At 43.9% G+C, this 26137-nt stretch overlaps 1 protein-coding gene and 1 pseudogene across 1 annotated transcript in view; one reads left to right on the top strand and one right to left on the bottom strand.

The window, feature by feature from the left end:
• The window catches only part of MBTPS1 (membrane bound transcription factor peptidase, site 1), a 63899-nt gene that overhangs the window by 31752 nt on the left and 6010 nt on the right, over positions 1 to 26137 (top strand). Inside the window, exons 11-20 of the mRNA XM_012466140.2 lie at positions 1963 to 2124; positions 10494 to 10638; positions 14183 to 14371; positions 15197 to 15369; positions 17128 to 17243; positions 17790 to 17946; positions 18991 to 19115; positions 19830 to 19907; positions 22508 to 22648; positions 25094 to 25225. Coding sequence (XP_012321563.1) covers positions 1963 to 2124; positions 10494 to 10638; positions 14183 to 14371; positions 15197 to 15369; positions 17128 to 17243; positions 17790 to 17946; positions 18991 to 19115; positions 19830 to 19907; positions 22508 to 22648; positions 25094 to 25225 — 1418 coding nt within the window. The remainder of the gene's footprint in view (positions 1 to 1962; positions 2125 to 10493; positions 10639 to 14182; positions 14372 to 15196; positions 15370 to 17127; positions 17244 to 17789; positions 17947 to 18990; positions 19116 to 19829; positions 19908 to 22507; positions 22649 to 25093; positions 25226 to 26137) is intronic.
• Positions 5317 to 5996, bottom strand: LOC105726617 (activated RNA polymerase II transcriptional coactivator p15-like; annotated as a pseudogene).

Genomic DNA, 26137 nt, shown 5'->3' with positions numbered 1-26137 from the left:
AGGCAGGAGGATTGTTTGATGCCAGTAGTTCAAGGCCAGCTGGGGCAATACAGTGAGACCCCCATCTCTACCGAAAAAAGGGGTAGATACCTACCTTTTCCCCCTTTTCTCTATTCTTCCCTTATAGTTTGGAACCAAGTTCTTGAAAATGTTGATGTTGGCCAGAGTGGCCTTTGGAGAATAACTTCGTGCTTGCTGGAAACACTGTCTTTCTCTTCTGTTGTTTTCCTCTCTCCACTGTTAAATGAGGTGAAGAAGGGGAGGTGGATTGTGGGCTACCTGGCCCACTTTCCACGCTTCTATTGGTCAGGTGGAACGAATTCAGTTAGGGCTCCTGTTTCTAATCTTGTTGATTCTGGAAACAGAAAATGCTGGTTTGTTTGTCCTACATGCTACGATTGTTTGCAGGAAATAAGGGCTCTGCCTTCATCATTGAGCCCGTTAGCCCTCTGCTGTTCAGTAAGCGGGCAACCGACGGGTTGTGTTTCCCTTTCTCAGCACCTTCTTTAAGTACACATATTTTCAGCAACAAGGAAGCCTTTCAGTCTCATCATCTCACTGCAGCAGATAAAAATGTGGTTACAATCATTGAGAAACACCTCTGTGTGTGATAGTCGCTTGTAATAGAAGCGGTGGCGGGCCTCCCAAGCTCCTTTCTGATGATGTGGTGAAAGGCAGTGGAATGCAGTTTTTGAGTTTGCTTTATAGGCAGGAAGAGGGGGAAGATTGTTGACCTGTAGGTTTGAGCAGTTCTTTTATTCTGTCATTAAGAATTCTACTTTATCTCCTCTTCTTATGTCCGATTTGCCATTTAGAAAACGTGCCTAGACTCCAAGACCAACCACCATCATATTACAAATATTTAGAAACTTAGGGGAGTACATTTTCCTTTTTTTACCCACTGATTTTCCCCCTCAATTTTAGGAATTAAAATTGACTTGTATTTGGCCGGGCGCGGTGGCTCAAGCCTGTAATCCCAGCACTTTGGGAGGCCGAGGCGGGTGGATCACGAGGTCAAGAGATCGAGACCATCCTGGTCAACATGGTGAAACCCCGTCTCTACTAATACAAAAAATTAGCTGGGCACGGTGGCGCGTGCCTGTAATCCCAGCTACTCAGGAGGCTGAGGCAGGAGAATTGCCTGAACCCAGGAGGCGGAGGTTGCGGTGAGCCGAGATCGCGCCATTGCACTCCAGCCTGGGTATCAAGAGCGAAACTCCGTCTCAAAAAAAAAAAAAAAAAAAAAAAAAAAATTGACTTGTATTTATAATACATGGATACACAAAAATGGATGTTTTAATGCTAGTATCGCCAGGCTAAGTTCCTAGCCATGTCACTCTGTGTGTTAAAGTTTGTTTAGATGCATTCTTATGGTGGAACTCTAAAGGTGGCTTTAGGTCTTCATCATTCGGAAAGTCATCATCCATCAGGGTGGCTCATCCCAGACAAGCCTCCCAATCTGGAAACAAAAAGACAAGTTTTGGCTTTGGAGGCCGTAGTCCTCACTCAGACCCGTGCCTCCTGCTAATCCTGTGTCGTGGCCCCTCCCCAGGATGCGTGTGTGCTCCTCCTCCCAGCCAGGCAGTGTCGCATGGTGTCTTCCGTGGCCAGCAGCCTTCCCCTCCCACAAGTAGTCAGTACCTTTTACATATTCGTGCCTTCTGCAGCCTATGTGGTCATGTAGTTGAATTACCAGAAAAATATGTGTTACTGATGCATTTAGCATAAATGGCCCTAGCCTATGGGTCCCATAGAAGGTTGCGGAGTGGTGAGTCCTGGAGCAGGTACAGAAATGAGTGCGCACTCCTTCTCATCTCACATAGGCTCTGCCAGACAAGCTCCTGTTAGATACAAAACAAGAATGCAGGCCTCGCGTGTGCACGTTTGTAGGTTAGGTTTTGGTCGTTTGATTTTCATTCTTTTACTCAGAGAAAATGAGCAAATGCTTGATTTTTCCTCCAGCACAGTCCAGAAGCGTGAGCTGGTGAATCCTGCCAGCATGAAGCAGGCCCTGATTGCATCAGCCCGGAGGCTCCCCGGGGTCAACATGTTTGAGCAAGGCCACGGCAAGCTCGATCTGCTCAGAGCCTATCAGATCCTCAACAGCTACAAGCCGCAGGCAAGGTCAGTGAGCCGCCCTGCCGATGGGCCTTTCTCTCCTTCGAGGGGCTGTGGGCAAGTTTCCCTCTGCACAAAATACAAGCCTCAAAACAAAATATAACTAAGCACAGAATTCTCAGGCTGCTCAGAGAGGTTTTGCTGCTGCTTCTAAACCAGGGTGTTGCTGGCAGAACGGGTAGCTACTTTCAACTTACTGACGTTATCTTTAATATAAATGGTTAAAAGTAATGATTTCTGAGGGTTTTTTGCTTTTGTTGTTTAGTTTTTTTAGACTCTTGAAATAATCTTAGGTTTACAGAAATTTTGCGAAGATAGAGAGGAGAGAGTTGTCATGCAAGATTGGCCCAGTTTCCCCTAATGCCACCATTTCAGATGGCTGGAGTACAGCTGTTAAAATTAACATATGAATACTGACACTACTGTAATTCACCTGCAGACCACATACATCTCGCCAGCTCCCGTGGTCCTCCTATCCGGCCTGGTCCCCACTTTGTTTTCACCCTTTATTTTGAAATGATTTTAGATTGACAGCAGAGTTTCACAAATAGTTCATGAGAACCCCTAAGTCTGTCACCCATCTTTCCCTAACCTAAACATCTTCCATAACCACAGTCTGAGCCTCAGAGCCTGGAAATCAACCTTAGTGTAGCACTGCCAACTGCAGATTCAGATTCAGCCCACTGTCCCACAGATCCTTTCTCTGGGATCCAGTGCAGGATCCCATGTTGCATTTCATTGTCCTGTTTTCATAGTCTCCTCTAATCACAGTTGGTTCCTCTGTTTTCCTTCATCTTATTACTGGTGGTGTTCATTTTCACCATTTGATTAATGTGGTCTGTCAGTCTGGGTCCTCCAAGAAGCAGACACCAAGCTAGAATTAGATGTTCAGAAGATTTGTGGGGCATGTGGGCCTCTGAAGGATAAAGAGAAGGGTGTGGAATAGGCAAGGATTGCAGTGCTGATCTGACACCAAAAAGAGGTAGGAAGATTGGGGAGGAAGAGGCTCGAACAGGTCTGAAAAAGTTTTGCCTGAAGGGAAATCCTTGAACCGAATTGCCTGTTGGAGGAGTCCTGTGTCCCGCAGGTATGGGCCTGGCCTAGTGCCTCCTCTGTGCTCAGTCATTGGCTGGGAGCAGCCCCAGGGGATGCATGGCCTTGGCACAGACATGGTAAGGACCCGAGGGTGGCAGCTGCAGTGTCGGCCTGCGGTGCTCCTGCAGAGGAGACCTTAGCCGCTGACCCTGTGGAGCCAGAATGGCACCTGCTAGGTGTCTCCACCGTGCAGCCCCTGTGTTTCCTTTGTGAGCCCTCAGTGTCTCGTGGAGGGTATGCTTAGAGATGGTCTGGTTTCTTCGTATACTTCTACTCACTCATTTTAGCTTGCCTTGATGGTTCTTACCTTTCATGATTGCTCCTGAGGAGTTTGACAACTGTGATGATTTTCTTTTTCCTTTATTGTATTTGCATTGATTAATGGAACTCTGCTGGAAGGAAGAGCTGTCCTTTCCCATTTATTCAATTCTTTATATCAGTATGGACACATTTATTTTGCTCTGTGGATTATAGTTAATATTATCATTTAGTTGGTTGCTCAAATTGTCCCAGAGTTGGCTGTCTGGAGCTCCACCTAGTGGCTTGTCTTTTCAGCATGTCTCCAGCATTTTCTGAGCGCTTTCTGTCTTCTTGGCAGTACAAGGTGTCCTGTCATGCACTTCTGTACTCTAGCCTTGGTATCAGTTCTTTCTCTAAGCAGCTCTTTCCTGATGGCCTATTCTAATGGCATTGAGACACCAAGACCTGGTCACTCGGGGTGCTTAAAGCTGCTGTGCTCACAGTTGTTACTGTGCTGTTCAGCAGACAGAGCTAGGCAATGTATGGACGTGCATACAGGCACATACATGCCTGCTTCTGTATCTGCCCCTCTGTGTATGTACGAGAAACACGAGTTCATGCCATCTCCTGATTCCACACAGTATCACAGGGTTCATTCCAGCCTTTCCCTCTCCTTGTTTCTTTCTCTCTCTCTCTCTGTCTCTTATTTACAGATGTGGTCAAGTTACCTTTGTTTCTAATTCCATTCTCCAACAGTGAGAAGCCTGGCTCTCATTATCCACAATATATTGACTTATTTGCTTAGCCCTAGTATATATGTACTGAGCAGCTCTGGAATTGCTAATCCATGCCCTTGTGAATTTTTTTAATACAGTTTTCGTGATAGTGTGTTACTATCTTTGGCCCTACAGAATATAGTTATATAGTGTTTTCTTTTTTTTTTTTATTTTCTTGAGCCAGAGTTTCACTCTTGTTGCCCAGGCTGGAGTGCAGTGGTGCGATCTTGGCTCACCATAACCTCTGCCCTCTGGGTTCAAGTGAATCTTCTGCCTCAGCCTCCCAAGTAGCTGGGATACAGGTCCCTGCTACCACACCCAGCTAATTTTTGTATTTTTAGTAAAGACAGGGTTTCACCATGTTGCCCAGGCTGGTCTTGAACTCCTGACCTTGTGATCCACCCACATTGGCCTCCCAAAGTGCTGGGATTACAGGCGTGAGCCACCACACCTGGCCTATAGTGTTTTCTTTTTTCTTTTTTTTTTTTAAGCTTGCACAATTTTTATTAAATCCTAGTCTTGTTTAACAATATCTGATGTTACAGACATCATCCCATGAACATGTTTAATAAGTGAAAGCAAGTCAGACATCTCATCTAAGTCATTATTTTCTGCAGACTAAGCAATAACTACACAGAACACTATGGGTAACGACAAACACCTGCTCAGTTTTCACACAAGCCATGTTGCTTATCAAACTAGATCTGCTAATATTGAATACAGTAGATTTGGTGATTGTAGTTCTCATCTAAGTACATTATTGAGACAACATTTTGACAGTTTCACTGACTTTCCAAATAAGCATAACATACTCAAAGAAAATAAAGAGTGAAGTAAAAACAATATGAAGAGATTAAGTTATTAAAGGAAAATGAAGTAAACAAAATAGAGTGAAAAAAATCACTGGGCTGGATTGGAAGAGAACAGATCAGATATGGATTGCACAAACCAAAAGTTTATAAACTCAATGCAATACAAATCCTTTTTATTGTAAAAGCTGAGATGAAACTAAAAGATCTATAAAAACTGTTACCTTTGGCCTTAAACGGTAAGTACCAACGCTTATGATCAAAAAAGGCCACAACAGTTAAGATTGTATTACTTGATTTTATTTTACACTAGGTGGTGGACACAAAGCAATCCTCCTTAATAAAGCTGACAATTAGCTTCACTCAACATTTTTAATAATGCACATTAAAAAAAAGTATTCATTTTACAAATTCTTCTGCAATCCAAACATACAATAGCTTGGAGAACAATGTTTAGAAAACAAAAACCAATGTAAAAAGACAGATTAAAACAACTAGAACAGTACAGGTTTTATATGGCTCGGATTTTACAGTTTTCTTACTGCATCATCAATGTCAGAAATCTGTTCCTTCAGTTGGCTCCATTGTTCTGGATTTAAAGAAATACCTTTTCTTCCTGGTTTCATTTCACCTTCTGGATCCATCCAATATTCTCTAATATCAATTAGCACTTTCCCTTTAAAATCTCGAACGCTAACATACCTCATTTTCCCAATCTGAAACATGTTATCATCTCTGCTGCTGCTGCTCTAAACAGAAGATGACAGAGCTCTCGAAGTTTCACCTGTCTTTTGCTTCTTTACAGGTTTTTCTGGAGCAACTTGCTTTTTCCTCTTTAACTTTTTGTCAACCTCACTGTCAGAATCACTGCCAGAAGAGCTTGAAGAAACAAGTTCCTTTGATTTAGGCATCGCTCCGCTCGGCTCTAGCAGTCGCACACTCTCCTGCTCGCTCGCTCGCGACTCTAGTGTTTTCTTAAGTTACATTGGTTGTTTCCTTGGTATCTTTTTTTAATACAGTTGAACTCATTTATTCATATTTATATTCGTTTTTGGATTTCCCCCAGATCCTGGTTGATTACAACTTATCAAGTGTGTAAAACATTGCCATGGTTCTAAGGATGTGTTAGTTTTTTCTTGCATTGCTATAAAAAAGTACCTGATACTGGGTAATTTATAAAGAAAACATGTTTAATTGATTCCTGGTTCTACAGGCTGTACAGGAAGCATAGTGCCAGCATCTGCTTTTGGGGAGGCCTCAGGGAGCTTCCAGTCATGGGAGAAGGTGAAGGGAAGCCAGCATGTCACATGGCAAGAGAGGGAGCAAGAGAACATGGAGGTCCCAGACTTTTAAACACCCAGATCTTGCATGAGCTGAGCGAGAACTCAGCTATCACCAAGGGGATGGTGCTAAACTATCCATGAGGGGGTGCCCCCGTGATCCAGTCACTTGCCACCAAGCCCACCTCCAACATTGGCGATTACAGGTCAGCATGAGATTTGGAGGGCACAAGCATCCAAACCAGATCAGTTCCCATTTGCCCATTCCTTCTACCAGGCTTCCACAGACACCTTCCATACACACCAGGTTTGATTTTATCCTTTTTTTTTCCTTTCCCCACAAATGAGCACATACATAGAAGGATAGCATCACTGTGGATATTCTTTTGCATTCTGCTTTTTTCACTTAATGTCCTGGAAATCACTCCACATCAGTGCATAGAGATTCTCCTCTTTTTTTTTTTTACAGCCGTTTCCTGTGAATGTACAATTGATTAAGCCACTACTAGTCTACATATGGGCTTTTAAGTTGTTTCCAGTGAACTTGAATGAAAAACCTCAGGCCTGTGTGTCTTAGTTTTGTTGCAGATGTTCATTCAGGATAAATTCCTAAAGGTGGCACTATCCGGTCAGCATTGAGAGCATTGGGTAGTTCTGTTAGGTAAAGTGGCATTGCTGGTCCAGGTTGAGAGCATCAGGTAGCTCTGTAGTGGCATTACTGGTCTGGGTTCTGGTGGCTCTGTTATGTAAAGTGGCATTGCTGGTCTGGGTTCTGGGAGCTCTGTTAGATAAAGTGGTATTGCTGGGTTGAGAGCATCAGGTAGTTCTGTTAGGCATTGCTTCGTTTCCCTCCGGAAGGGTTGTGCCTGTTTGTGTTATGTGAGCAGTGTGCTTGAGTGCTGGTTTCCCCAGAGCCTCACCGACAGAATGTTCTGTCATCCTTGTTACTTTTTACAAATCTAATTGGTAGGAAATAGTATTTCAACATTGTTTAATTTGCATTTCTCTATGAGTGTGTTTGAACACCTAAGTCTATGTTTAAGCGCTGTTTTTTTACCTTTCTTGTGAATTGTCTATTTCTTTTTCAGTGGGGTTTTTGCTTCCTCTTGAGAGTTCTTGATATGTTATAGTAACCCTCTGTCAGGGATACGTCTTGCAGATTTTCTGCCACTTTGTCAGTTGTCTTTTGACTTATGTAAGGTGTTTCTGCCATGCAGTTGTTGTTTTTCAGTAGTCACGTTTGTTAGTCTTCTGCTGATGCCTCTGGATTTTGAGTCCTTAGAAAGTCTTTTTCTGTACTGAGGGAGATAAAAGAGAAATTCACCCGTGTTTTCTTCTAATACTTGTTTGCTTTCTTTTATTTACTTGAGATTCCTTGATCCATTTGGATTTTATTTTTGTGTTGTTTGGAGGTATGGATTTAATTTTTTCTTTTGCCAAATGGCCACCCATTTGTTAAAGCTCTTGTGATTAAAAAGTCCATCTTGCCCCAATGATTTGAGATACCATCTTTATCATGTACTAAGTTTTCATGTGTATTAGGTTTATCCCTGAGCTTTCCGTTCTGTTCCACTGGTCTATCTGTGCATGTACTGGTACCATATTGTTTTGATCATAAAGACTTTATAGCATGTTTTAATGTCTGGTAGTGCTAGTTCCCCTTGTAATTTTTTTCCAGTGTTTTCTTGGGTATGCTTTTTTTTTTGAGGAGGCAGGGTCTTGCTGTGTGGCTCAGACTGGAGTGCAGTTGTGTGATCTCCACTCACTGTAACCTCTGCCGCCTGGGTTCAGGTGATTCTCCCGTCTCAGCCTCCAAGTAAGTGGACTGCAGGTACACACTCCCATGCCCAGCTAATTTTCTCTTTTTAGTAGAGACAGGGTTTTGCCATGTTACCCAGGATGGTTTCAAACTCCTGGGCTCAAGCCATCCTCTCGCCTCGGCCTCCCAAAGTGCTGGAATTACATGCGTGAGCCACTGCGCCCAGCCCTTCTTGGCCGTTCTTGCGTGTTTGTTTTCTTCCTGTGAATTTTCTTATCAACTTACTTAATTCTATGAAAGACGCTTGTTGGAATTTTTGTTGAAATTACATCAAATTTGAAATGAACTTAGAAGTGATATTTTTATAATGCTGCTATTTTGTCTGAGAGCAAAGGATGCATTTCCATTTGCTCAAGTCTGATGTGTCTTCCAGCAGGTTTTACAGTTGTCTTCATGTAGGTTTTACACATTTCTTGGTAAGTGTAAGTATTTAATCTTTTTGTTGCTATTGTAGATGAGGTTTTCTCTTATATCCTCTGGTTTTATTTCTATATGTTAATTTTATATCCTGCTACCTAACTGAATTATTGTTGTAGTTTTATTATTGCTTCTCTAGGGTTTTCCAAGTGTACTAATCTTATTATATGGAAAAAAAGATAGTTTTACGTCTTCCTTACCAACTCGTAAGGCTTCGTTGATTAGTTTTGTCTAGTTACATGGGCTGGTATCTCTAGCACAGTGTTGAACAGCAGTAGTGATAGTGGCTATCCTTGTGTCATTCCTAATCTTAGTGGAAATGCCTCTTGTGTTTCTCCATTGAGTAAGATGCCGGATTTATCACTAAGGTGTATGTGTGTATGCATAAATATATATATATTTTATTGTGGTGGTAGATTTTCTGTCTAGTGCTGTTTTTTTGACTGTTTTCATCAGAACTGTGCATTGAATTTTGTAGGCTTTTTCAGCATCTAGAAAGGTAATCATATGACTACTTTAGACCTATTAATATATATGGTTCATGATATTAATGAGCTTCCCAATATTGAACCAATCTTACATTTCTGAAATAAATCCCACTGGTTTTGGTGTGTTGTTTTCTTAATATTATGTTGAATTATCTTCGCTAATAATGATTTCTTAGTTGATTCATGTTGAGTTAGTAGTTGAATTAAACTGTTTACAGAGCACAGTTGCCTGCAAAGTTTACAAACACATTTCAAGTAGAACCAGGTACCTTTGCTGATTCATACCATTGTAGTCACATGGTCAACCCATTCAGGATTTTTAAAACTAGGTTGTAATTATTTCCTTTTCTTTTTCTTCTTTTTGTGAACTTTAGACATGTGAAGGTGGTATCTATTTAGATGACTGGCTGTGATAAGTGTTGATTATAACTGTCTGTGAAAGTCACAGTATCCCTAAAAATACTCCATTTGATTTCTTACATAGCAATTCAGTTGGCCCAGATAAATGCATCTTTGTTATTATAAACTAATAAAAAATACTCCTTCTACCATAGTTGCTATTTGAGAAAGGCTGGCATCTTCTGTAATGAGGTGAAGCAGTTGGGCAGAGCTGCATGCCCACTGCACGTGGGTGCAGCTTGAGAAGCAGGATCCTCGTATGCTTGGTGCTCTCAGGGAGGCCGTCTTGGGTCATGTCTTGTCTGAAACGCTTGTCTCTTGCTTGTGTTTTCACCTGTTGGAGCATAGCTGATACCGCCACTCCACTAGGAGTGATGTGAACCCAACACAAACTCAGTTCAGATAAGAGGAAACCGTGAAACCAGCAAAATTGCAGGAGCACTTGTGTCAGCACTGTGACACAAATTATTTTGTCAGGGTACCCAACACTTCTCCCAGGCCTGGTGCTTTAGGACTCATGGGACTCAGCCTGCGGTCATATTCACAGCTAAGATATGTTATAGTGGCACAGCAAGGATGCACAGTAGCTCTGTAAGGGAAAAAGATGCCTCACACAGAGGGAGCCTGGAGAAATCCAGGTGTAGCTTCCTAAGCAAGCTTTTCCCTCCCTTCTGCCAGGCAGGGTCTCACGGAGCTGACCCCTTTTGCAGCAGCAGACTGCATTGACACGTGTACATGTGTGTGCCCAAGGAAGCCCTCTAGAGACTCTAGGGCTGGTCACGTACTCATTCTCTACCAGTCACAACTCCCAGAGCGCCAGACTTGCAAAAGCAGAGAAGTGTTCCCCGCACATCACAGTATTTGTACAGACAGCAGGCTGGCAAAGAGACCTTATCTGTGCAGGAGCATTCCAGAGCCTAGTTCCCAGATGCCAGCCTAGGGCAGCCCTGTAAGCAAGCCCTTCTGCTTTGTGAACTCTTTCTTGTACAGCTGTGTTGCTTTATTGTAGTTTTCTCATATGGTCTACTCTAACACTGTATTCTTTATTTCAGTTTGAGCCCCAGCTACATAGATCTGACTGAGTGTCCCTACATGTGGCCCTACTGCTCCCAGCCCATCTACTATGGAGGAATGCCAACAATTGTTAATGTCACCATCCTCAACGGCATGGGAGTCACAGGAAGAATTGTAGATAAGGTGAAACTTCTCTCTGACTTGCTCTCTGACTTGATGGTGAACTTAGACACGGCCCAGACCTTTAGGCCATAGTTACTTCTGCTGAAGTTAAAAAAGGAAAGGTTCTAGGCTGAGGAGGGAAGGTCACTTGAGCCCAGGATGTCAAGACCAGCCTGAGCAACAAAGTGAGACCTGTCTCTACAGATAATAAAGAGATTAGCAGGGGATGGTGGTGCGCGCCTGTGGTCCCAGATACACAGGAGGCTGAGGTGTGAGGATCACTTGAGTCTAGCAGGTTGAGGCTGTGGTGAGCCAGTATCGTGCCATTGCTCTCCAGCTGGAAGACAGAGCAAGACCCTGTCTGGGAAAAAAAAACAGAAATAGCCCTGTCTAGGGCACCAGGGCTATTGGATGTAGTGGTTTGTTATATCCTAAGTCTGTTACAGAATAAGTCAAGATCAAATTAATGAAACCAATTTTACTTGTTACATCTTGAGTTTGGTTCCTGAGTCAACTAATTATATTTGATTCTTTACAATTTCATTTCATTTCTGTTCTTCATCTGTACAATTTTGCCCCTATAATTAAAGGCCCAGTTGTAGTATTTCATTATTATTATTATTATTATTATTATTTTTGAAGACAGAGTTTCACTCTTGTTGCCCAGGCTGGAGTGCAATGGCGCGATCTCTCGGCTCACTGCAACCTCTGCCTCTGGGTTCAAGCGATTCTCCTGCCTCAGCCTCCCAGGTAGTGGGGATTACAGGTGTCTGCCACCACGCCCAGCTAATTTTTTGTATTTTTAGTGGAGATGGCGTTTCACCATGTTGGCCAGACTGGTCTCGCACTCCTGACCTCAGGTGATCCACCTGCCTCAGCTTCCCAGTGTCCTGGCATTACAGGTGTGAGCCACCATGCCAGCCAGTATTTTATTCTTTAATGAGTGTACATAGGCCTTTGTGTTTGGATGATGCTGTCTTTTTTTTTAAATACTGTTTTGTAAATTTTAAAAAATCTTACTGTGTAGACATCACAATAATAAAAAATAGAAAAGAATAGAAAACTCACTTCCAGCCTCAACATACTAACTTGTCTCCTTTTTTTTTAAATATTCTTTTCCACTTTGTCTGCAATACTTATTTTTTGTTACTGTGCAGTTGGCAAAAATTTACAATTTTTTTGGTAGTTCTCATATCGTAAACATTGAAAAATTCAGTTATATGCATGGCACCGGTATACTTCTTAATGGTTGTTTATATTTAGAAATAATAAATCATAATTTGTTTACTATTTTTCTTTGAACTATTAGGTAGTTTTTAACTATAAACATTTCACTGAATATTTTTGCATATGTGGTTTTCTTTTCTTTTGAACTATTTCCTTAACATAAACTCCCTGGATTCGCTCCCTGACTCAGAAGGTGTGTATATTCAAGGATTACTCTTGGCGCGTCCTACCAAATTCTGTCCAGTAGAGTATGTCAGCTTAGACTGCTGCAGGTGGGATTCAGGGGGAAGGTGTCTCCACTAGACCTTCACTGGGTGATTTGCCTGAAATTTTTTTATTCCGTTAGTGTTTTTAAAACTTGAGATAAAATATACATACCATGAAATTCACCCTTTTAGCTTGTACGGTTTGGTGGGTTTTACTGTATTCACAAGGTTGTGCCAACATCTCCTTCAGGAATATTCACTGAAAGAAACCTTCTACCCATTATCAGTCACTCCTTGTTCCTCCTTCAGCCCTTGGCAGCCAGTCAGCTTTCTGTCTCTGTGGGTTTGCTTGTTCAACTTCTCTCTTCAGTGGAATCGTATCACATCTGTCCTTTTGTGCCCAGCTTCCTTCCCTCAGCTTCAAGTTTTCAGGGTTTGTCCAGTCGTAGCACCGTCAGTGGCGCATTGCTTCCCACGGCGGAGTAGCGCTCCACTGGGCGGGGAGGCCACATGGCGTTGACCCATTCCTCTGTTGCTGGGCAGCTGGCTGTTCTAGGTGGCCCATCTTTCAGCTTTAAACTTCGAGGGGAAAATGGGTGCCTTGTGGAATGTGCACTTAAGTTATTTCTGGGGTGGGTATCTTTGGTTGTGTTTCCTAATTGTATTTCCTCTTGTATGAGTTATATTTTCATTTTGTTGGCCCATTTTTCTCCTGGAATTGGGATTTTCTCTATCAATCCTAACAAGATCATCATGTCATAGAGAAATTAACCATTGCTGTCTTTTAAGCAAAATGTTTCTCCAGGTGATTTTCTTTTCCCTTTAATATTACTTATTATGTTGTGTTTTTTTTTCCTTCTGTAAAGTTTTACATTTCAGGTAGTTGAATTTTTATCTTTTTTTTTTTTTTGAGACGGAGTTTCGCTCTTGTTACCCAGGCTGGAGTGCAATGGTGCAATCTCGGCTCATCGCAACCTCCGCCTCCTGGGTTCAGGCAATTCTCCTGCCTCAGCCTCCTGAGTAGCTGGGATTACAGGCATGCACCACTATGCCCAGCTAATTTTTTGTATTTTTAGTAGAGACGGGGTTTCACCATGTTGACCAGGATGGTCTCGATCTCTTGACCTCGTGATCCACCCGCCTCGGCCTCCCAAAGTGCTGGGATTACAGGCGTGAGCCACTGCGCCCGGCCGAATTTTTATCTTTTATGACTTTTATTGTTTTAACAGATGAGAAACTTATCCTTCCAGAGATATAATAAAATTTCAATATTATTTTTCTACTAATTGTTACATATATGATTGTTAGATATTGTTTCATCTGTGTTAATTTGATATGTGTTACAAGAGATGGGCAAAAGCTTTTCACTTGCAAACCAGTGGCCCCAAGAGCATTTATTCAAAATCCCTCTTCTTCCTATTTGGGACACCATATCCTACAGATATTTTTCTTTTTCATACTTTTTTCTTAACACACTGGCTTATTTGAGGTGTAAGTTCTGGCTGTGTGGAGTGTGAGGGAGATGAGTAATTTGGGTTCTTCTGAAATACTGGTTAGTTGCAAGCCCTCACTGACGTCTCTTCCAGGTGGCCTCTGCTCATGCTTCCCTGTCTGCTTTCCTCCCACCTGGAGGGTAGAAGCGGTGGTCATCTCGCAGCTGAGCCAGCCCTCCCTGCGGCCTCCTGTTTCCAGCTTTAGAATGTGACTCGGGACGGCTGGTGTCCCTGTCGTATTACTACTTTCAATTAATGGGATTTTTGTAAGCGTACAGCTAATTGGGATATAACCTTAAATCTGAGAGTTTTCATCTATTTAAGTTCTCTCAGTCGGATAAAGTTCATCAAAGAACCTTTGACAAAAGTTCTCCGTTTTATAATGGAAAAAAAACATGTCTCCATAAAATTGGAGGCTGTCAGAAATAGCGGTTTCTAGACTTTTCTAGTGATATGTTCCAGGCAGTCCATAAGCTACTTTGGTTGTAATTACTTAGTATCTATATAAATTTCATTTTTTCCTAGTAATGAAATATTTCTCAGAAACCAGTTTTGGTAAGAATTGAGTTTTTCTGGTTTGCGCGTGTTTTCTCTTGGAACTTTTCACTTCAGCCTTTGCGTGATTTCTTTTTCCTGCAGCCTGACTGGCAGCCCTATTTGCCACAGAATGGAGACAACATTGAAGTCGCCTTCTCTTACTCCTCAGTGTTATGGCCTTGGTCAGGCTACCTGGCCATCTCCATTTCTGTGACCAAGAAAGCGGCTTCCTGGGAAGGCATTGCTCAGGGCCACGTTATGATCACTGTGGCTTCCCCAGCAGAGACGGAGGTAAGGACATGGCAGGGGAGTGGCTTGTTTTCTTAGCTGTTTGACATCACCTTTTGGGGAGGGACAGAAAATGCCTGGGGTCTATATTGGAAGTACAGTTGACAGACAGGCTTAGCCTTGATGGCCACAGTTGATGGTTCCAGGGCCTCCAGAGCAGCTGGAGTTTGAAGAACTAGCTCAGTCACTGCGTGCTAGTGCTTGCTGTTCTGTGACCACACAGCAGCACAGAAGACTGTTTTGTACTAGATTTCAAGCTCAAAAGGAGTGCACCAAAAATACATATTCTCTAAAAGGAAATGTAGGGTCAATCCTTTGAAGCTCTACTAGTTTTTATTAATAGAATATGCCTTAAAATTTTTTTTTTTGAGACGGAGTCTTGTTCTGTGACCAGGCTGGGGTGCAGTGGTGTGATCTCAGCTCACTACAGCCTCTGCCTCCCAGGTTCAAGCAATTCTCCCGCTTCAGCATTCTAAGTAGCTGGGACTACAGGTGTGCACCACCACACCCAGCTAATTTTTGTATTTTTAGTAGAGATGGGGTTTCACCGTGTTGGCCAGGATGGTCTGGAACTCCTGACCTCATGATCCGCCCGCCTCAGCGTCCCAAAGTGCTGGGATTACAAGTGTGAGCCACCGCACCTGGCGTATTTTAAGTCTTAAACTCTTTAAGTGTTTGAATGGACTTAGTTGTGATACATGAATGTTTTACCAGACATTTGTTATTGGAAATTGTGTTCAAATTATTTAAGTTAAATTGATAAATAGAAATGATGTTTTTAAACCTGAAAGTTTTTTCTGGGCAATGAGGGCATTTCTTTTTTTTTAGTCAAAAAATGGTGCAGAACAGACTTCAACAGTAAAGCTCCCCATTAAGGTGAAGATAATTCCTACTCCCCCACGAAGCAAGAGAGTTCTCTGGGATCAGTACCACAATCTCCGCTATCCACCTGGCTATTTCCCCAGGGATAATTTAAGGATGAAGAATGACCCTTTAGACTGGTAAGCACCCCACAGATTCGCTTCACCTCCCCAGCCTCCTACCACGGAGGCACCGATGTTCCTGCAACTTTTTTTTTTTCTTGAGATGGAGTCTCCCACTGTTGCTCAGGCTGTAGTGCAGTGGCGTGATCTCAGCTCACTGCAATGTCCGCTTCCTGGGTTCAAGCATTTCTCCTGCCTCAGCCTCCCAAGTAGCTGGAACTACAGGCATGCACCGCCACGCCCAGCTAATTTGTTGTATTTTTAGTAGGGACGGGGTTTCACCATGTTGGCCAGAATGGTCTCGTTCTCCTGACCTTGTGATCTGTCTGCCTTGGCCTCCCAAGGTGCTGGGATTACAGGCATGAGCCACTGTGCCCAGCCCCTGCAAGTTTTAAGAAGGAGATGTTGCTCAGCTTCTTGTGGAGCCCGGACTCTTGTGACACTGAGACATTCCGAGCCTTTGCCATGCACTTAGGGCAACCTGACTTTTCTTTTGAAACTTTCACAAGTATGATTGTGCAGTAAAAAGCTTGCAGTTCTCTTGAACTGTTCTCTTTTCCTTCCCTCTCCCACTGAGCCAGTCAGCAAAGCTGTCAGTCTTACCTTCAAAGTACATGCTGGATCCTTCCGTCTCCGGCCTTCTCCTCTCTCCCACCCCAATCCAGGCCATTGTCATCTCCTGCCTGGATGGTATCAGTAGCTCCTGAGTGCCACTGCTGTTGCTGTTGCAGCCCTGATTCCACTCCTCTTGTAGCATCCTTAGTAATCTTGTTAAAATACCAGTTCTAACGTGTTTCGCCTCAAGCTCTCCAGTGACTGACTACCTAGTCAGACTTCCTCACCTGGCCAAGCCCCCAGGTGTGACCCCTGCCACCCTTCAGGATGTGGCACTGCTTCCTCCTTCCCCGCAAGTCCCCATGACCCCTCTCCCTGTGCCTGTTCCCTGCAGGGGAGCTGGGCTGACTTTCTCTTGGCCCGTAAGTCAGGCTCGTTGCTGCATTAATGATTGGACTCATTTGAACTGCATGCTTAAAAGTAGGGGAAGGGGAAACGTTGAAAGATGTGACCAGGATAGTTACAGAGTCAGACTTGGTTTTAAAAGATGTTTCTGGCAGCCAGATTGGAGGGACTCAGACCAGAGGCGGGTAGACAGGAAGTGCTGGGAAGTTCATAGACCCAGGGGAGACCATGGGCCTGCAGAAGAGCACCTGGAGTCTGTGCTGCCGAGGAGGAGGGTGCTGGGGGGCTGGGAGGTGAGAATGGGGTGACCCCAGAGGGTGTATACAGTGTCCCTTAGGAAAGTGAGCACATTTGGGAGGGACAGGGATGGAAAGCTGACCAGTGGCAGTGACATCAGTTAGCCGTGCCGCTCTCAGCGCCGAGGTCCTGCGTGGCTTGTTCCAGCATCCCTGTACTCCCGACTCCATCTGCTAAGCTCTTTGGTCAGACACAGATGGTTGCCAGCAGTGTACATGAATGCCACTGCTAAAGTGCTGGTCCAGTACACGTTAAACATGTCTTTGGCCATTTCTTCTGGCATTTTATCTCTTTCATGTAAATGCCAGGCCCATGGTTTCTTGTTATCAGCTGTTTCCATGTACCCAGGCCAGAGCATGCAGGTCTGCTGCGGCCGATGCCTGTGGCAGTGGGCCAACCATACAGGCCTTCTCTGTGGGCTGTGGCATGGTGCTCCTGCATAGGCGGCCCTGTGGCTGGATATGCCTTTACTGCCAGTAAAGAGAGATCATTTTAATGCTATGGCTTATTGTTTTTCAGGAATGGTGATCACATCCACACCAATTTCAGGGATATGTACCAGCATCTTAGAAGCATGGGCTACTTTGTGGAGGTCCTTGGGGCCCCCTTCACATGTTTTGATGCCAGTCAGTATGGTAAGTGGCGATGCTGTGCTAGCCAGATGGCCTTTCTGCCCACTTTGGATGTTTGTTAAATGTTTGAGAAGTGAATCCCAGTTTTCAATGATAGGTACCAAGGGAGAAGCGCCCTGAGCCCCGCAGCTGGGTGAGCCTCGGGCGAGCCTCTGAAACAGGCATACTTTCCTATTGGGTGGTGATGGGTGTGACGTTCAGCTGAAATACAAGACTGTCTGACTGACTGGAAATTGGGACGTTGGTACTCTTTTTTTTTTTCTCTTTAAGTTAAAAGGAGCTCTGGCATATATTTTACTCCTTTTCAAGTGAGTGAAAAATCTTTATCCTGAGCACCATAAATGAAATCAGATCACAGTTAATCCCTGTGTATTGCTGGACCCTGGTCCTCTACTTTTTAGCCCCTTTCGAAGTGGTATAGGGAGTCACAAACCAGTCTCTTAGGTGTCAGTAACCTGAGACATGGACCCGATGACACTGCGTTTCTGCAGCGGTGGCATCCTGTCATTCGGAGGTGACAGTTCCCAGCCTTGGTTCTTTGTTCATCAGGCACTTTGCTGATGGTGGACAGTGAGGAGGAGTACTTCCCGGAAGAGATCACCAAGCTCCGGAGGGACGTGGACAATGGACTCTCGCTCATCGTCTTCAGTGACTGGTATAACACTTCCGTTATGAGAAAAGTCAAGTTTTATGATGAAAACACAAGGTACTGATGTGCATTGGGATTTGGATCAGAAATGGGACTTTTGGGGCATTAAATTCTACCCAGCAAATACTTAAGTGATTATTTGACCTGTTGGTGGTCTTTCCAGTTAGCAGAGACACAGAGAGCTTGATTAGAAGGAATCTCCTTCGACTGAGTGCCTGTTCTCACGCCTGTAATCCCAGCACTTTGGGAGGCTGAGTTGGGCAGATCACTTGAACCTGGGAGACCGAGGCTGCAGTGAGCTGAGATCGAGCCCCTGCACTCCAGCCTTGGTGCCAGAGAGACCTTATCTCAAAAAGAAAAAATAAAGTGCACAAAAAAAAGAAAATAGCCCTTTGTACAGTAGATATGTTTTTGAAAGTTGCTCAGAAAGTAAGGTGTTTATTGATGCTGAGTACTGTTAATAATACAGAGGGTTCATGGTCTTTCCTCAATCTTAGACATTTCAGCTTTAAATTTCTGTTTCGTTCTTTTCCGTCCTCTCTCTCTCTTATTGAATGTATATAAATGTAAATGCACCAAAGGAACTGTTACTTAAAGAAATTATTATATATTTACAATAATTATTGTAAATAAATTTATATATTGTATACTGTAAATACATAATAATTAATTTACTTATAGTTACAATAATTCATTTACTCAAGGGGAATAATGTCCTCCCCTTGTTTGGGATCAAGGATTCCCAGTGTGTTATAAATGTATCACCTTTATGTTTTGAATCTGTGACCGAACTTTTCTGTGTTTCTTTCTCATCTCATTTTCCTTCACTGATCCTTGCTGGGTCTAGGCTAAGCAGTTGTCTATGGTGTGTTTCAGTGAAGTACTGATTTTCATTTCATAAAATAAATTTTGCTTTAATTAATTCTGCATATCACCCGAAGCATTTACATTTGCCATTTTACTCAAACTTAGACAGTTGGTTCCAGTTGAAACCTTAGTGTGGATGGACTGGATTGTGGCGGGAGAAACTGAGTTTTCACAGAGATTGACTGTGTATGGAGTGTCTTATTTGCTGCCCCCATGTGCCCGTCACTTTCACAGGCAGTGGTGGATGCCGGACACTGGAGGAGCTAACATCCCAGCTCTGAATGAGCTGCTCTCTGTGTGGAACATGGGGTTCAGCGATGGCCTGTATGAAGGGGAGTTCACCCTGGCAAACCATGACAGTAAGGTTCTGCGTGTTTTCCCAGGCCGTGGTATTAGGTGTGCGAGCAGAAGTGGTACTCCCCTGAAACCTAGGTTTCTTGAAAAAGAGAGTGATGACTCCTCAACTGAAGTCAGTGGAAAGAACTCACCAGTAGTTTCAAAAGTACATCTATGAGGCTCTAGTTTTGTCCAGATTTTTTTAAATGAAAATATTTTATGTAGGCTTTCCTAATTTTAGCGCTACCTATAAGAGTCTTTATGTAATAGTCCCAGATACCAGCCGCCTATAGCTTCCATTTGTTTACAAAATGCGCTTCATGAAGTAACTGTTTCTCGTGTTGGAAGTTGGCGCAGGTAAGTTTTTGGTAGCTGGTTTTGAGAAGAACATCTTGAGCATTATTACTTCTCATTCAGCAGGTCTGGGCAGCTTGTTTTGAGCCATGACTGCTCTGAATTATAACATTTATTCAGAAACCTAATGTTAATAGCACTTCTTATTTGAATTACCAAATCTCTAAAGAAACCTGAGGTTAGCAGTGTTTTTTACTTGAATTTTGAGGGATTACTTGTACTTTATGTGTGACAAGGCAATAGCAGCCCCTCCCTCAAGATTAAAGACAATTTTTAAAAAATGCATAGTGTCTGAAGAATTTAATTTGGGCAAACAAGTAGCTGTTACTTGTTAAAGTGTCAGGTGTTCCTGCGTTCCCGTGACTTTGAACATTCTTTTCTAGTGTATTATGCGTCAGGGTGCAGCATTGCGAAGTTTCCAGAAGATGGCATCGTGATAACACAGACTTTCAAGGACCAAGGTAAAGGATGCCGTTCGTGGGCCTTTTGCTTCTTTCCTTCTTTCTCTCTCTCCCTTTTCCCCTCCTCTCCCTGTCTCTTCTCTCTCTCTGTCTCTCTTTAATAAAAGCTTTATTGCATGTAATTTACATGCCATAACATTTGCCCTTTTAAAGTGTACAATTCAGTGGTTTTTAGTGTATTTACAAAATTGTGCAACCATCACCACTGTCTACTTCCAGAACAGTTTTATCACCCCAATAAGAAACCCCATGCGCATTAGACGTTTTGGTTTCTTTTAAAATTTGTTGCAATATTATTTGAATGGTACCCACCACAGGCAGGACTTCTCGGTAGAGGCTCTAAGGGATACTAAGTTAAGACAGCCTCTTGCTGATCATTTGAATACGTGTGTATGTGTGTGCCTGTGTGTGCGTGTGTGTGTGTGTGTGTGTGTGTGTGTGTGCAGCAACTGCTGCAAAAGAAATTGAATTCCTTCTGGAGAGGGGCAAAATTATTTATATTTTTTTAAAAACTGCCTTCAAGGTTACTTGATGAATTTTTTGTTACCCTCTAAATTGTTTTGCTTCTATGATTGCCAGATTATTAAGGTTTTAGAAAAATTTGACCATGTTTTGGAGTTCTGAAGCATTTAAAGATAAGAAACATTCATCATACAGTAGCCTCTCAGAGTTCTCTGAAGAGTGGTGTTTGCGTGCAGTTTTGCTTCAGCTGTGTACCGGCATCACCCAGGAAGGCACCGTGGCAGCCCTCCTAGAACTGGTATTCGTGATACCACCATGTGCTTAGTGTACCATGGTCACCTGGTGAGCTGGAGAGCAGTGGGAGTGAGCTGCCTCTGCCTTCCCAAAAGCCAGGTGAGGGAGGGTATGGGCAGGTGAGCAGAAACCACAGCACAACCTTCCTGTGACCTCTCACCTAGAGCTGTCATTCTGAACCACCTGTGTCTGCTCTTACACAGGGTTGCTGAAAGCTTTAAGACTGTTATGTGCCCCAAACAATAGGCTTATGAAAATGCACAAGATCCATTTTTTTCATGCAAGTTGATATTGTGTGTTTCAGACCCCCTCCATTGTAAAGGTCACCATTTTCTCTTTGTGGACGTTAAGGATAGTTATATTAGTTGGAGATGATGAAAAGATAGGATTTCTCAACTTACCTACTTGCAACTGCAATATAGAATTTATTTTTATATTACCTGGAAGGGATTTTTTCCTTTGATCAAAACAGGGTTGATGAGTAACTGGATCTGTGTTTCACAGGGTTCTGTTGAAACTTTAGGCACGTAATGATATTTTTCATAGTCACAGGCATGGTTGTCCATGAGTTAGTGATTCTTTCTCAAAGCATTCCTCATAGACAGTATCACTTCAGGTCCTAACTATAAACAAGGGGTCAAAGCGGTGGTCTCATTGGCTCGTGCTGTCTGGGAAATCCTTGGTTTTGGTTGGAGGGTGGGGAGAAGCCAAAGTAGATTTAAGGACGCATGCTTTCTTTCCATGTTCCACTACAGAGTGAAAATGAAATGCTTTCTAAGGGGCATTTTATTCCCATAAAGGCTTTAAGTTGAATAATCTTTTGGGTACAAAATAACAATTTGAAAATAGAAATTTGGGTTATGCCTGATCAGAAAAGACCCTAATGGCAGAAATAAAACTCCTATCAAATACCACAAGGCAAATGGCAGTGAGCGTGTTCCGGTTTCTCCTGTCTGACTGCTTCCTTCCTCCAAAGAAAAGCGTATTTTTTTTTCTACTCAGCTCCTAGTGGGATTACTGTACAGAGAGCAGGGAATGTCACTTTTTTGTAGCTACAGACATTTCAGATGTTAGCAACACAGACAATACCAGATTCTGATGAAGACGCACATCGTGTTCTGGGGCTGAGGAATGCATTTTACTGGGGCAGACACTCTTAGATTATCTGGTGGTGCCACTGATGAGGCTGCCTATGGCGTTTATACATTTTTGACTTCTTGATTAATTACACATTTTAAATTATGTCATCTGGGCAAAGATAGGAGTCTGTGCTGTTGGAACATATGTCTGTGAAATTAATGTAACCGGTGTCTTAAACCTAAATTGAAAATACGTGAACGTACTTTTAAAAATGAGTTACATTTGTCCTAGCTTTTCATAATAAAGCATGAAACCTGGGTATTAGTATATATGACTGTATTCGTAGAGAAACCTGCATGTTCAACAACAGCTGCTGGTTGCCCTTTGTGTAGGTGTCTGAAAACATAGGCTTTTCAGGATAAGAGGGGACAAACTTTATGGTTTTTTTTATTTTAAGATAGAAGCAGCACCTTTATAATGGTAAATATTACGTACTGCCATGGCAAGGGAAAATGAAAGTGGATATGGAAATACATGCAAAGTGAATTTTGCTAAAACAAATTAATGGTACTTAAGACATTTCCATTCTAGAAGGCTTATTCTTAAGGCTTTTCTATTCTAAACATTTGCAGTGTTTTAATTGAAGATTGGATTTCGACAGTTTGGTTTATGTGTCACGTGGATTAAATGTCAAGTGGTAAGCAGGAAATAACTCATTGCTTAACAGAAACTCTCATGCTGTTGTTTTTGTTGTGTTGTTTCAGGATTGGAGGTTTTAAAGCAGGAAACAGCAGTTGTTGAAAACGTCCCTATTTTGGGACTTTATCAGATTCCAGCTGAGGGTGGAGGCCGGATTGTACTGTATGGGGACTCCAACTGCTTGGATGACAGTCACCGGCAGAAGGGTAGGAAAAACGCAAACGGCCTTAGTGACTTCAGCACATAGATCCTTTCTTCCCTTTGTCTCTGGAAAGGTGCCCGTGAGATGCTGGCAGGTCAGCTAACATCTTTTCACTTGAGCCAGGCTCAGCTGGAGAAGTTGCAGTTGCTTTGATTGCTTGGAATAGTTTGATAGGTGTCTGAGTCTGCACACATTTAATAAGCAAAACAAAGCTACTTTTATGGGCCATGATGCTGCTTCTCCATCTCCACCTTTCTGAGGCCAGTGGAGGTTGGGACCCTTGCATTCTGGTGGAGAGCACCTTCCCTGACTTCCCTGGTGCCTGCAAGTCCCAGGCTTCCCCCATCCCTGTGCTGCCTGTACTTTGTGGGCACTGCCACATGGGGGCGCCCTTCTTCAATCTGACCCACTCTTTTCCTGGAGGGCCGGCTCTTGGCTGTCCTCCCAGACCTGGAGTTCGGGCTTTTCTGAGCCTTTATCAGTGAGGAGGAGTGTTTATTATCTTGAGGCGTGAAGGGGAGGCAAACAGGCACACCAGTCCTCTTCCCTCTGCCTCTTTTTCAGTCTTGATGCATCCTTCAGATTTTGGGGCTTAAGGTTGGGCACAGACGGTTCTCATTTTTTTAAAGAGGAAAAGGAATGGTAAAGTGCTCCACGCTTTTACCTGGTAAGGTGATGACAACACCAAAACTGAAACTCAGCCTTCTAACGCACTGCGACCACTGGGATACTCGGGCAGAGGGCAGGTGGTGAGTTACAAGAACGAGGCCCTGAGAGGTGTGTTTGCTCCCCTCTGTTTCAGGCTGAAGTTGGCTGCCTTCCTGGCATTTATGTAAATCCATAGACTATGATGGATCTTTTTAAAAATCAAAAGTGGGCCAGGCGCAGTGGCTCACACCTGTAATCCCAGCACTTTGGGAGGCTGAGGCCAGTGGATCACAAGGTCAGGAGATGGAGACCAGCCTGGCCAACAGAGAGAAACCCCATCTCTACTAAAAATACAAAAATTAGCCGGGCGTGGTGGCACATGCCTGTAATACCAGCTACTCGGGAGGCTGAGGCAGGAGAGTTCCTTGAACCCAGGAGGTGGAGGTTGCAGTGAGCCGAGATCGTGCCATTGCACTCCAGCCTGGGCGACAGAGCAAGACTCTGTCTCAAAAAAAATAAAAATCAGAAGTGAGGGTTAAAGTCACAGTTACAGGAGATTAATGTTTTAATTCCAGAGAGATTTTAAGACCTGAGATCTCCTGGTAAGAGGCTTTATTAAATTTTAAATGCCTGAGAGGATGGTCTAGTCCTTAAAATTAAAATGGCAGCGTTTTGAATCTTTCAGGGGCATTAAGCACTTGACCAGAAGTGTCCTTTAATGAGAGGAAAGTAGTTAATGGCACTTTTCTCACAGGGATCTTGTCTAGTCCAGCTTGATGTTAATGGGACTTGAAGGGCAGATGCAGGAGAAACAAGATGGGCACAGGAACTCCAGGTTTAAATACAGGGTGGCACCTGCGGTCTCAGAAAGGATCCTTTGTGAACGGGAGCTGTTGCTAGCCCAGTGCCTAGACCCCGAGGTGTCCCCGAAAACAAATTGCCCTTTCTCTGCTGTCAGTCTTCCAGTGGTCGGCGCCCTGCTGACTCCATGCCCAGCTCAGGTGAACAGATGCTCCATGGGTGTTGGCCTTGCCTCCACCCCCTGGGGTGTCAGTTCCTTCTCTTCGGGAGAGCCCCTGGGACACTGCAGGAGCCACGGCCCCCATTCTCCTCTCCCTCTTGCCATTGAACCCCTGCTCTCAGGCCCTTCTTTTCTCGTGGGTGTCACGTGATCTCACTCTCTCCAGATAAGCTCCATTCTGTCCCTGTCCATAAGGAGCTGAGTGTGGCACTCGGGCAGTTGGTGCAGCCTGATGGACAGTGGTGCTGACCCCCGGGAGCCCTGGTCAGCTTGTGCCTGTGTGTGCTGATCTGGCTGGGCTGGGCCACCGAGAATGCATGTCTTACGAGAACAGGGGAATCTGGAATGTGTTGGATTTACTTTGTCCTAAATTTGTGACTTCTGAACTCCCATTTTCCCCTCTTTTGGGGACTAACTTTAAAATAATTTTCCTGTAGAGATTTCTTTTTAAAAGGTAAATCGTGGGCCACATGTGGTGGCTCACACCTGTAATCCCAGCACTTTGGGAGGTTGAGGCAGGAAGATCACTTGATCCCAGGAGTTTGAGACCAGAGAGACCCATTTCTGCAAAAAAAAAAAAAAATTAGCCAGGCATGGTGTCATGTGCCTGTAGTTTCAGCTGCTTGGGAGGCTGAGGCAAGAGGATTGCTAGAGCCCAGGAGCTTAAATCAGCATTGAGCTGTGACTGCACCACTTCACTGGGTGAAAAGAGCATGACTCTGTCTGGAAAAAAAAAAAAAAAAAAATGGGAATTCCTAAACAGGTTTGTTGACTTCGCAGACTGCTTTTGGCTTCTCGATGCCCTCCTCCAGTACACATCGTATGGGGTGACACCTCCTAGCCTCAGTCATTCTGGGAACCGCCAGCGCCCTCCCAGCGGAGCAGGCTCAGTCACGCCAGAGAGGATGGAAGGTGAGTGGATGGGCAGGATGCCTTGAGTGGGGAATTGGATCCAGCTGAACATGATGCTACTTCAGCCAGTGGCTGTGCCTGCCAGCAAGTGCGGCCAGTTACTGAGCACCGCTGAACGGTTTTCATCATGGCTGCGGGTAGACCAGCACGCAGCAGCTCTAACCTGACGAGAGGCCATCCTCACGTCCCTGGAGGGACATTATCGAGGGCCCAGTGTGCAGCTGCTTTCCACTCACACCCCTTACCCTCACACCCCCCCGAGAGTATGTTTACTGTCCTGCTGTCATAGGCAAGGACACTGGCTCCTACAGGTCCTCAGGAGGAATCCCCAGCGTTTTTGAGCACTTGCCAGGTCCCAGGCACTAGTCTGGGATGCTTCCATGGATGACCTGACTTTCCCCTCTCAGTGATCCTGTGAAAATAGATATTATTTCCAGTTTCCAGATGAAGAAATGACAGCTGAGAGAAATTAGGTAACTGCCTGAGATCTCCTGGGCGGTACGTGATGGTGGAGCCTCAGCCCGCCTCTGGGGCCTGTGCTGGTGCCGTGTCCCCCAGCTGCTTGGCCCTTATCGGGGTGGGTGTAAGTGCCTGTGAGTCCCCGGTGTGCTGGCCCTTGCAGTGCTGTCCATAGAAGGTTCATGTGAGCCACAGGCGTCATGGAACATTTTCCAGGAGCTGCATTTAAAAAGTAAAAAAAACAGATGATATTAATAATGTACTGGAGCCCAATACATGAAGATTATTAGAATGTAAACACGTGATACCTTATTTCATTTGCTCAGTAGCTGCATGTGGTTGGTAGCTGCAGTGTTCAGTGATGCACATCTAAGAAATAGAAGCAATTTTGAAAATGCAGAGTGGTTTTTTTTTGGTCGAAGAATTAAGTATTTTAGAAGAGAAGTATTTTTT

Source organism: Aotus nancymaae, unplaced genomic scaffold, assembly GCF_030222135.1.
Source record: "Aotus nancymaae isolate 86718 unplaced genomic scaffold, 86718_ANA_hifiasm-v0.15.2.pri h1tg000030l, whole genome shotgun sequence".
Taxonomy (NCBI): Eukaryota; Metazoa; Chordata; class Mammalia; order Primates; family Aotidae; genus Aotus; species Aotus nancymaae.
This window is presented reverse-complemented; position numbering and strand designations above follow the sequence as displayed.